At 39.2% G+C, this 12,769-nt stretch overlaps 1 protein-coding gene across 1 annotated transcript in view; it reads left to right on the top strand.

The window, feature by feature from the left end:
- Nucleotides 1-6,539, top strand: part of LOC135701075 (uncharacterized) — a 243,841-nt gene extending 237,302 nt beyond the window's left edge. Inside the window, exon 3 of the mRNA XM_065221785.1 lies at nucleotides 6,379-6,539. Coding sequence (XP_065077857.1) covers nucleotides 6,379-6,497 — 119 coding nt within the window. The 3' untranslated portion in view covers nucleotides 6,498-6,539. The remainder of the gene's footprint in view (nucleotides 1-6,378) is intronic.
- The last annotated feature ends 6,230 nt before the right edge of the window (nucleotides 6,540-12,769 follow it).

Here is a 12,769-nt window from a genome sequence, read left to right as displayed (position 1 = left end):
AAGCCCGGTTCGCCGAGAACGCGAGAAAACTCCTTCAAAATTCCGTTGAACCTTCGTTGGCAGCATAGTAAATCTCCACCAGAATCTTGTGGAAGTTCCTTCACCGAAAACACGAGGAAATGATTTAGAAATATCCTGGAACATCCGTTGGTAGCACCGACAATATCCACCTTTATCGTACTTCTCGACCGTGCACACCAGAAAACTTCAACGAAACTCTCTGGAACCTCCGTGAAATCGTGCAGATCCTCCTCCCCTGAGAAAACTCCGTCAAAATTCTCTGAAATCTCCGGTGGAAGCATCAGAAACCACCACCGAAACCATGTGGAACCTCGTCCGCCATGAACGCGTACGCCATAGGAATTTTGTATTTTCGCATTTTTTTTTTTAGTTGGTCATACTGTATGTAATGGTAATTGTTATTTATTTTGTCAAACATAATGTACGAACAAGGACAAGGAAAAATTTCCTAGAATCTGCGTTTGCAGCATCTAGAACCGTCTCCAAAAGAATTCATGCAGAGCCTCCTCCACCAAGAATGAGAGAAAATCTCGTTGGCAGCATCCAAACTCTTCACTGGCCGAAGCTCCTCCGACGACAATGCGTGGAAACACCGTCGAAACTCCCTGGAAACCTCCGTTGGCAGCATATAAATTTTCCAGTCCACCGAAATCGTGTGGATAGATGTTTTTTTCTTTTCATGCTTTGTTTGTTTATCTTGTTTTGTTTTGACGTTGACATCCCATTGACGTAGACCTGTGCGCCGCCGCGCCACGCCGCCGCCGCCGACGATTTTCATACGCCGCCGCCGCCGATGAAATTAAGCCGGCGCGCCGCCGAAGTAAAATCTTCCACGCCGCCGAATAAATTTATGTCACGCCGATGAAAAATTCGTAGCACCTTTTAGGTAAAATGCATCTTGAACGCGTTGACATTTGTTCGCTCTGATCTAGCACACAATAATGAATCATCCAGGTCAGATTTACATAAAGGTGAATAAGTGAATATAGGGTATCCCTGAATGTCTAATCATGACTTTCGAACACCCCTGCTTGTTTCAGATGCCGTTTAAACAGCTGATTATCACGCTGAATCATTGTTTACATTTCGACCAACAGTTTCGCGTAACGCTAGTTGCGGTTTTTTACATTTCCGTGACAATGCGAAGCATTTCTCTGGAAAAGCGCAAACAGATCGTGCACAAATGGTGTACTATACCCATTTTCTTTTAAATATCATTATTAAGGAGACTTTCAGCTAAATCTCCAACATTTCTCTGAGTAAATTAGCGAAATTGGAAGGTGTAAGCATCGGAGCCGTTCGAAACGCGATTCGGAAGTATGGTGATGAAGCAACTTTCCAGGACACGCAAAAATCTGGAGGTAAACTGAACCCTATTGGCCAAAATCTGAACCGGAAAATCGTGCAAGCTTTCACTCGCAAGAAAAAGGGCTTCGGTTCGAGACGTGGCTAGAAAAGTAACGTCCAGTGGGCCAAGACAAGAATGGGTCTAAAGACGTTTAAGAAGCAGAAGAAGCCAAAGCGAAGGTAAAAACAAGCCACATCAGTCAAACCGAGAGCACGGAAGCAGAGTGGCCAGATTGTTTTTTTTTTTTTCATTATCGGTAGCTTCGCAAAACTTCTAACGGTAGTTATCGGTAGCCGTCTGAAGAAGGACCTTTATGAGCGGAGGGGGTAACTGTCCTTCAGTTCTTCTGTTTTAAACGAGTCGAAATCAATATGAATATTTTTCAAGATTACTAAAAATCTGTGATTTTCGGTAGGAAAAGTGAAAAATCGGTAGTTTTTAACCTTTTTTCTGTGAATCGGTAGGCATATCGAAAATCGATAGGACCACCGATAAATCGGTAGGTTTGGCCACCCTGCTCGGAAGTTACAGAGCTTTTTGACGTTTAATCGGCGCACACTACTACACCATTTAAATCGAACGAGTACGAGCAATAACGGCGCCGGTGGTGTAGTGGTAAGCGTGAGGTCTGGGTTCAATCCCAGTCGGCGCCGCCGGGATGTTCTGAGGCATAACATCTCTGATCAAGCCTTCCTTCGGATGGGAAGTAAAGCCGTTGGTCCCCGGTTCATGAGTTGATGGGTCGATAGGTAGGGTCCAGGTGTGGGAGCTGCCTCCCTCGGTAGCATTGGTGCTCAGCACGGAAAACAAGATCGACGGAAAAAACAAACCAAAGGAAAAAAAAAAGAGTACGAGCAAGAGGGAAACAGATTAGTGGGAAAACAAACCGTTCATTCATCCATGTATGCTAGATAGAGAAAGACTATTAAACGTCGAAAAGGTTTATACGACCAGTTGCTGTGCGGAAAAAAAATCGGTAAAAATGCTATGGGCAAGTCATTTGTGAGTGTGGTATGCTTTCCAACCCGTTTGTGACAACGGAGACAATGACAACCGATGTTTAAAAGCGTGAGTGTTCAAACAAGCGTCTGTTACCCATGATCCGCAAACACGACGCCTCAGTACTGTTTTGGCAGGATTTGGCGTCGGTTCATTACTCCAAGGACACGATAGCCTGGTATAAAGCCAACAAGGTCCAATTCGTACCCAAGGAGATGAATTCATCAAACTGTCCCCAGGCCAGGCCAATCGAAACTTTTTGGGTCCTGACCAAAGCATATTTGCGGACACATGTAAAGGCAGCGGATTCCGTTACAAAGTTTGTGAAAAACTGGGAAAAAGTATCCAAAATTGTTGGACTGAAGCTACGTTTAACTGTAAGAGAATACTATAGAGAACATGAAAACGGAATAAAAATCGTATTTGCTGTAAACAAAGTTACGTTATCGTTTTTTTTTTCAAATCGTGCTTAGACATTCAGCATCACTTAATATTACTAACAACACGTTGATAGTTGAGCTTTTTTTGTAATCTCTTACAGGTCCAAGTTGTGCTTCAAATACATACACCAAAAGTTGTATGACTACAATGCGTGTACATTCAAATATGTATCAGATTAGTACAAACATATCATTTATCGCTACTAACATATTAAAAACGTGTAATACTCAATAAATGAAAGAATTCCTAGGGCCCATTAAAATGTTAGGTAATGCAAAAGATTGCTTTTAAATACTATCCCCCCCACCAAACCTACTTTTCTTATACTTAAAGGGTTGTAACACTTTGCAATACAACTTCACCAACAAGCACTTGACATACTTTCCTAAACAAATTCCACATGTACGGCCAATGATTACGACTCAAAATTGAGTAAGAGTTACTCATATTTGAGTTCAGTTATTTTTTATTTTTTTATTGGGGAGTAAAGACAAACCACTCCATGCATTATTTGAACTTTTGTGGTACCCCTATTTGCTGTTTGTATCATGCAAATCGACCACTATTTAACAAGAAGACAGCTAATTGCCTGGACACATCTTTTCCCAGTCCGGTATAATATGGCTTATAAAACCAACTACATTTCCATGATTTGCAGACTAAATATCACTAGGTTGTAAGCTAATACTTCCAAGAAATTTGGTTCTGCGCTTGTTTAATGCACCACAACTGCAGAACAGATGTTCCGAGGTTTCACGTTCCAAATTACAGAAACGAACCCAACCAATGTTCTTAATGTGATATCTACTAGGACTGTGCCCAGTTACTAGGCCAGTGTATATACTAAGAGCTCTGTTATTGAGCTCTAAGAGCTTTTTGGTGTATGTTATATTAGGAGTTCTAAATCTTTTCGACTGGTTGCAGTTTGTGCATGTGCAATTGGCCATAACCCTTTGCTCTTCCCAGCATTTGAGTTCCATTTTTACCGTACAGTATGATATTCCACAGTATGGTTCGCTTGAAACACCTTTGGAAAATGTCCCATCGCAACTGAAATATTTGTCCCGGGGCCAAAGATTCTTGCATGTGTTCGTATTCCAATTTTTGAGCCATCTGTGAAAAATATGATTGAGCCTTGACAAACGTTAGGACCACCAGTTTCCCAATCCGAACGTGCCGTTTCACATACGTTGAAGGGAATTTCATAGTTGCCCTCTGGTTTCATCCAGTCTCCATTCATACTTATCACTGGTCCTGTTTGGAAGTATTGTAAGATGCTTAGATGACCTACAAGATCAAGTGGTATTACTTTTTTAGATCTTTTGAGCCTTAGAGCCCTTCTTTCCACTTATAGTTGCACATGTTCATGCAAGGGCAGCAGATTGAGGATTGCTTCTAATGCTTTTGATGGGGTGCTACGCACCGCACCCGTTATTGCAATTGCATGTTAGACGTTGAAGTTTTGCTAGTTTCCTCTGTGCAGTAGCCTCTGTTGATTTTGGCCACCACAATAACGAAGCATGAGAGTTCAGGTTACTCAAATTCACGAAATCTTAGGTCACTCATAGATTGAGTAAATTTTCCGACGCTTTTCCGAGGAAAACTTCTCGAATATGAGGAAAACTGATTATGGTTTCAATCTGTCTTCTAGTACACTTCAAACCTGTGTACAATTTTCTTAATTTTTCCCATATTCGAGAAGTTTTCCCCGGGAAAGTGTCGGAAAATTTACTCAAACTATGAGTGTTGCTTATGCAACTAATAGAGAAGTCAGCTCCGAAATTTTAAACGTATTTATTATGTGTTGCGTTAAAGTTTCCTAAAAAAATATGCGTTTTAGAATACAATGTTTACTATGATCTTATAACTTACGTTTTGTAATCTTCTTTCATTGTTTAACCCGGAATGGGATCTATGCAACGCTAGGCTTAGGGAATTCTGAATACAATTAATCAAATTTAGGAAATATTCAAATTAAACTTTTAGTTAACAAATTTACCGGTTTGTGCAGAATAACTTTAGTTTTCTTTTCTGTCTAGAGGCGGCTCAAGGCAGAGTGCAAATCAATTTAACCTATAAAAATTTCTAGGATAATAAATTTCATTTTAATTAGCACTTCAATAAACAAAACTGTTATTTGTTCAACTCACTGCATGTGTAGAATAATAAATTTAGGTTTAAATGCAAACAAATTTAGGTTTAAATGTAAATATATACGCGAAAATTAGGCAAATAAATTTAGATAATCTTTTTCGACATCGTGTCACACCAATTCAGCTTTGTTATAAGCACTCTTTGTTCTTCTCCATGATCTCGTTTTGTCAGCTTTCGCTTGTTCAGTTGGTACCGAAGTGTTGATTTGGAGGTAGGCTCACAGACGAGGGGCGTTCGCAACAATGAGTGACCTACGTTTTAGCGATTTTCAGTAATCTGAAATCAAATATGGGTAGCATTTTTTGTCCATGTGCGATTGGATTGGAAAGTTTTTTTTTCTAAATCAGTTGGAATAAAGTCACGCCGACCCACGCCGCCACGCCGCCGCCGCCGAAAGCAAACGGCGTGACGCCGCCACGCCGCCGCCGCCGGCAGAAAATAACATATCACGCCGCCGCCGAAAATATTTTGATCGGCGCACAGGTCTACCATTGAGTAGTTGTTGAAAACGATGGAAATTAAATACATTTTTTTTTTAATTAAATACATCGTCAATAAACATTTTAAAAGTAAAACGCCTCAAGGTTGACACAGAAAAAACACTTGAGATTAGTGATTTTATCCAGAAAAAAATCCTTACAATCGCAGGGGAAGGGAGCATAGGCGTAGCCAGATGGGGGGTCAGTTCCCCCTAAACTCAGCAACACAAAGGCTTTCGGTGAAATTGCGTTAGGTGAAATGGCATTCTCCCTAGCTTGAAACCTGGCTACGCCCTTCGGAGGGAGGGAAGTTATAATCCAACATCTACTTAAAAAGTTATAGGGAACCCATACTACCTTCATAGATGTCACAGGAAGGGAAGAGTTGTTTTAGTGTGAGGGTGAATTATTAGGAAACTCTATTCGTCAATATAAAGAATATGATAAATCAGAAATATAAATGGAATATAAATAGATATATTGAAATGATCTTACCTGAATGGCCTAGTGACTTTGCAGCGTCATGTTTTCGGAAATGCTTTATTTAATTTTCTTTGAACCACCGCAATCACTGATAGCACTCTTCTTGCTCTGGCAAATCAGTTACAGCTGCATAGTTTAATTTTATTTTAGGTCTTTCGTTACGTATTACCATAAAAGTTATTAAGATTGTTATGCTATTGAGATTGTTTAATGGTTTAATAATATTTGAAGTACTTTGTTAATTATTACCAAACCCCATTGTTTAATGGACTATTTCGACAAAATCTCGAGTCTTCAAACCCCAAAAAAAAAACATTAAATAAAAATCATACCATTAACACACCGACACCGCCATCGGAAAAACACAAACGAACCCAAATGAAATCGAAATTGATCGTTTCCACTAATTCGCACCTTTCGTTTTCTTCTTCCTCTCCCATTCGTAACTTTCAGGTCTATTCATGCGTCCGGACGAGGCCAATCTCTACACCACCCTGGAGCAAACGATGAGCAGCAATCCGAACGTGTACTTCCAACGGGGCGGCGGGGTCCATCCGGGAATGATGTACTAGTATCAGAAGCAGAAGACGATGGTTCCTACAATACAAAACGAAAAAAAAGAAGAAGAATAAGAAGAAACCCCTACTCGAAAGAACACCGCTACTCTACTGTAGTAGTGATTTCCAGGTTCGGTTTCGGACAAAGAACCACCGAACCACGAAAGATAGTATTTTGGAGCGACCGTGCCGCGCCACTGACCGCCCCCAAAACCACCGCCACACACCTGTTTGGATTTAGCAAATAACATTACCAACTGCAGTAGTAAGGCAGCGACGAAGGCAGACGAAACAAGTGATTTTAGTTCAATAAGATTGGTTTGTAAGGAGACCCGGAGCTTCCGATCCGACACACTTGGTAGTAGGACCGAATGTTCCGCCCCCCAGTAAATAAGAGTAGTACGCAACCAGTAGACGATTCCCCTCCTCTAGGACCTGCTACTATCACTTCATTAGAATCTAGTAAGTATTATGCTTTGAAATAGCCCCGTTTCCATTTATTAAAACTTGTACTGATTTCAGAGCAACCCCGAGAAAATGTGATCTCTCAGCAGACGATAATGCAGAAAACGGAGACGATGAGACCTAAAACGAGGCAAACTTTCAAATATACATATGCTGAGTTAGGTAATGCAGCCTAATCTCGAAAACTGGAAAACTATTCACCCGGCAAACCCTTCAGGGCCAGATTGCATAATTTTGAGCAACTACTTTTTATTTTCACCGCATCGCAGCAGAAAGAAGAAAGCTAAAGCGAAAGTGAGTGCGAAAGAGAGAGAGAGATAAAGCAAGCCAATAGCAAATCAAACACTCGTTCATCAATCAGCAATCAATAGGAAATAGGTTAATTAGAATCATACATCGGACTACAAACCCCAACATTGGGCAACTTAGTTACGAAGCAATCCTTCCCCCCCCCCATTTCACCCCTGCTAGTTAGTATTGAAACAGATAGGCAAATCAGTGTTCATTATTTCGCCCACTCCCAGTAGACGTATCACGACTTGTTTATACAACTACAGCAACTGAAACAGTGACCGAAAATGCTACTCTTATTCCGTTTAGTTCTAGTGAATTAGGTTATGTTCGAATAATTGACACAAACAAACAAAAGTCTCTCTGTGAATGAATTTATCGAATTTGCTTGTACTGGAAGTGCACCGCCGATTGGTTTCTGCGGATTCGAGCGGGCACATTTCTTCATCCCTGCATCTGTTTGTGCTGAATTAATTAAAACAAAATAAAACATAAAACAATTCTTTTGACAGTGGAGACATCGCAATCGAAATAGGTTAATTTGTATTCATTAGTGATATGGATGAGAGAAGAAATATGTGGAAAAACACGACACAAGAGTGAATTTCTTTTATGTAAATACTAGTGCTAAATGTTTAGAAGAACAATAAAATCAAAAATACTTTTTAAGGTTGAGAAATGAACGAAGCGGCGGGGTTTTGAACTGCAGGTAGAAATGAAAGATATGTGGCATCCCTGGTAAAATTGGTATGGTTAGTTTGCTTAACTACACTCGCTTCGTTGTCGTGCGCAACAGTCTCATGCTCTACCGTCGTCTTTCTTACACAACACAAACGGTAGAATAACATTCGAGCTAAAAGAAAAAGATCAAATAGCTATCATATGACATGTGTGATTTTGTTGTTATTCTTCAATTTTGTGTAAATTAAACCATTTCTGATCAGAAATATTATTAAAGGACATCATTGCTTGCTATTTTCAGAATGCACACAAGCACAACATCAGCAGCTCTTATTATGAGAAAAACTAAAATACATACCTTCGTGACGGTCTTCGTGCCAATTCAATTCTCTTCAGTGCCTGAGTAAAATTTGATTGCTCTTTCGTTTTCTCTCACGGAAATCATGCTCCGTTGTGGTTCAAAAGGGAACTTACTCAGTCACTGAGTAAGTTCCCTTTTGAACTGCAACGGAGTAAAATTTCCGTGAGAACAAAAGAGAGGGCAATCAAATTTTACTCAGGCACTGAAGAGAATTGAATTGGCGTGTACGTTATTGCAGCCAGGATTGTTGCCATTAATTTGCTATAAAACAATATTTTTGGGAACTATGAAACCATCGAACCGGTACACATACACGCTCCTTCAATTTTCCTCTAAAGTGAGTAAAAATCTACACAACATCTTTAAAAGTTTTTAAATTGGCTCACTACTTGACAAGCCTATTGGTCCCAAGCAAATCGATTAACGTATCCCATTCTTGTCAAAATTCTAGTACTACACAATGTTTGTTTTGATTCGCTATGAAAGTTTGACAGATAAAATGAGGGGTTATTGGATATTCCTATGTTTCGAGGGGTGAATCGATAAGCTTCGGACCGAAGATAGTACCAGAGCTAAGCCAAAAAGTTGAGCTCGTTTCTTCGGGACCTTCTGGTCCCGGTGATAATATCATCGACAAACCGACATGAAACTTAAACTTAACTCCTGATCGAGAATCCATAACGGCCGATGCAAATGTGCAGCGATCCAATCTGTCAAAACCATAGAATTGTTTTATCTAGATATAAATAATTTGTCCGAAATAGATTAGACACGAACCAACTCATAAATTTTGTACGCGTTATTGTAATTTGTTTGTTATTTGTATGATCATTCATGTCGGTTTGTCGGTGGTAATATTGCCTATTTACAGATGCAATATTTCTTCGTCTCTTCGATCTTGTTGGTTTGCATTGGATTCATTACGGAAATTATGTTAATTGAATGTAATTTAATGCAAACAATTCGAAGATTTGATGATTACGTTGAATAGGTGTAAAAGTATCATTTTGTCTGTGGTATGTTGAAGTATTGTTAACTGTGCTTTTAGTGAGTCAACTTATGATTACATCACGAAATATTCAGTTGATGCATATTGACGATTATCTTCGTTAGTAAATAGCTGGGTACTGCGGAGTCAACCAATTTTATTTTGCATGCCAATGGAAAACTGCTTGAAAATTTTCTCAAGGTAAAAACTGGTTTGCTCTTTCTCAGTTGATTCCCGCCAAAAGCTCTGAGCCAGGAGTGCTCGAGCCCCCATGACTCTATCAAAGTTTGTTTACATACATGTTTCGCCAAAGTATGTTTTACTGTAATTGAAAACTCAGCTGCCTCATAAAAACTATGCTGGTTTTTATACTTTCATCACTGAGCCTGTTGGTTTTTATCTTTGAGATTAAAACTAAGAATGTGTTATGAAAAAGTACAGATCATTTTTATGAGATAACAGTGCGTGGCGGTAGATTAGAACAGTAACTGCATTTGCTGCTTCTGAATGTTTGGCTCCCACTTGACAGTTCACACTGGCTCCCAAGTGACAAGCACCTTCAGTGAGTCCGCAGTACTCAGGTAAATAGTGCTTAGCTTTGATACATCTAGCTGGGAGTCCCACCCTGGGACCTTAGCCATAGTTGTCGAAAAAAGTTTGTTTTGATTGTGTGTAGTTCCTTCTTTCCCTTTTAGATCAACAAGGATCAACCTTACCACGTTTATGCTTACTATTAAAAATTTAACAGGTGCATTCGAGCTTTTGCCATGATTTTGAAATGTAATTACTGAATCCCCCTAATTTTCAATTAATGTTGTACTAAGTACCTACTTATTGGAAACAAACGGTTGATTTGAGAAAATCCCCAGTATTCTATAGATAGGAGAGGAAGGAGCATAATGTACCCCGCATGCTCAGTTGAGCACCCTTTTCCTCAAAAAAAAAAAAAAACATACATCATCAACTATAAGTATAAGAGAGGAGCGGATTCAAAACAATCTAACTTGGCAACCTATGCCTACCCGCATAAGCGAGAACCATAAATTGACCTTACCTAAAATGGTTATAAATTGTTTATAATCCCTGCTAAACTTCAACTGAAATGGTTATGGAACTTTACATGAACGTTTAATGATAAAGTTTTAACCTTAAGTATTATAGTTTTTTGGAAGTGGACCTTACAAATAATGGGTTGTTAAGAACCATTACCATTCAAAATTCTTGTTTTCTCCATACATTTTCGCAAAGAAAACTATACTAAAACCTTTTAACTTATGGTTTGAGAACATTAATGGTAATGGTTATGGTAAGCAGTAAGGTCCATGAATGGTTTTGTAACATCGATCAACTTTATGTGGAATATATCGCGAATTGGTTGCCTGCAAATTACTGATTACCAATTCACGATATATTTCACGTAAAGTTGAGCGATAATACAAAACCATTAATGGACCTTACTGACTACCATAACCATAACCATTAATGTTCTCAAACCATAAGTAAAAACGTTCTAATATAGTTCTCTTTCCGATAATGTATGGAGAAAACAAGAATTTGGAATGGTAATGGTTCTTAACAACCCATTATTTGTAAGGTCCGCTTCCAAAAAACCATAATACATAAGGTTAAAACTTTATCACACAAACGTTCATGTAAAGTTCCATAACCATTTCAGTTGAAGTTTAGCAGGGATTATAAACAATTTATAACCATTATCGGTAAGGTCATGTGATGGTTCGCGTTTATGCGGGTAGGCGATTTCTAGCAACACTACCAATGCTCCAAAATCAGTCCGCTCCTCTCTAATCATCAACTAACGACAACCAGCGGCGCCGATGTTGTAGCGCTAAACATGACTGCCTCTCAGTGACTGAGTAAGTTCCCTTTTGAACCACAACGGAGCATGATTTCCGTGAGAGAAAACGAAAGAGCAATAAAATTCTACTAAGACACTGAGGGGACTTGATTTAGAGTGCATAATGAATGTAGCGAGGACAAGATCCAAGGCAAATAGCACTTATAGCAAACCCAGTGAAAATGAGCATGCACCGCATTTTATGGCTTCACGACCAGGGACGCCAGATTTGAAGACATGAAAATATCTGAAGACATTTTTTGCTTGCAGAAATTTTGAAGACATTTTTTTTTTCCTTAGTTCGGGAGCTAACACCACTGCGACCAATAATTTGATCTATTGATATACTGTTCTTAGTTTAGTGCATGTCGTATTACTCCATCACTATTGAGAAATGATGAAGTATTCGATTTTTAACCAGTTCTCATTCTTGCATTTATCGCAAGGATCCGACTCTAATTGAAAGGTCCCGCTATTTATACCCTTCGGAGTGTTGAAACATCCTCCAAAGGCGCGCCCCTTTGTCAGTCAAAATTGGATTCCTTAGCAACAAAATTAAGGAAGAAACCGATAATGACCATGCATCAGAGCCCTAGTCTTAATCACTTCAAATTAGTGAACAACGAATAGAAGATTAGGAATCACATAGATGAAGACTAACTAGTTTTCCCTTGTTTCAAGATCATCCTCGGTGGACAAAGCCGAGTCTTGTCACTATCAACAAGGCATGAAATGTAACAAGGACTAAGATGTGTTCCTTGGATTAATGAAAAATCCTGTCCCCTTGTTTGAAGTAGTCAGGACTAGGAATCGGTGGTAGATCTTACATCCCGTAACGTACCACGAAAAGGTGATCTACCCACGTTACGGGGTTGAAGACATTTCATGAAGTTTTAAGATTGTTGAAGACGTGCTGAAACTGAAGTGGACTTCTGAAATATTTTTGAGTTTTAAAAATACATATGAAGACTTTGCTATTGAAATGAAGATTTTGACCACATATTATAAGCTCCTTCTTGAAAATTTCCACTATGAATAATGGAACCAAAACCAGATATAATTTAGAGTAATGCTTGATCGACTTGAATATCCACAGGACTTCGATTAGCTGAAGATATTTGAAATACATCCTCACCAATTTCCTAGCTCGACTCAATTTTGAGTTAGCCTGATCGACCATGCAAGAACTCAAACGATGCTCCCTGAACGTCATTCCAATCCACGGAGCTTATCCAAAGCTCTTGGAGCCTCTATAAAGTTTCCTGAACTTGTGGAATGTTCCGTTTACTTCTACAAAGTTTCCCTTATTTCTTAAATATATGCATAGGCCATTCAAACTAAGCACAAAGTTTCCAAAAGGTCAAGGTTAATGGAATTCACAAATTGTCGATATAATGGTTGCCCCTTCGACGTTTTTATGGCATGAATTTCAGAAACTACAAAAATTTCGCACTGCAGCAAACGTTTTGATATAATTTCGTACACAGGATATCACACCATCGAAAATTTGAAGTGGCAAGGCAAAACAACAATTTTTTATTTATTTTTTCCTCTGTTCGGGACCTAACACCACTGCGACCAGTAATTTGATCTATTGTAGTATATCCCGTGTCCTTAGTTTAGTGCATGTCCCATCACTATTGAGA

The sequence above is a fragment of the Ochlerotatus camptorhynchus genome, unplaced genomic scaffold (assembly GCF_037179485.1).
Source record: "Ochlerotatus camptorhynchus isolate MF236.1 unplaced genomic scaffold, CSIRO-AGI_Acam_v1.1 ptg000149l, whole genome shotgun sequence".
NCBI classification, from domain to species: Eukaryota; Metazoa; Arthropoda; class Insecta; order Diptera; family Culicidae; genus Ochlerotatus; species Ochlerotatus camptorhynchus.
The sequence above is the reverse complement of the archived record's forward strand: the minus strand, read 5'-3'. Positions and strand labels throughout refer to the sequence as shown.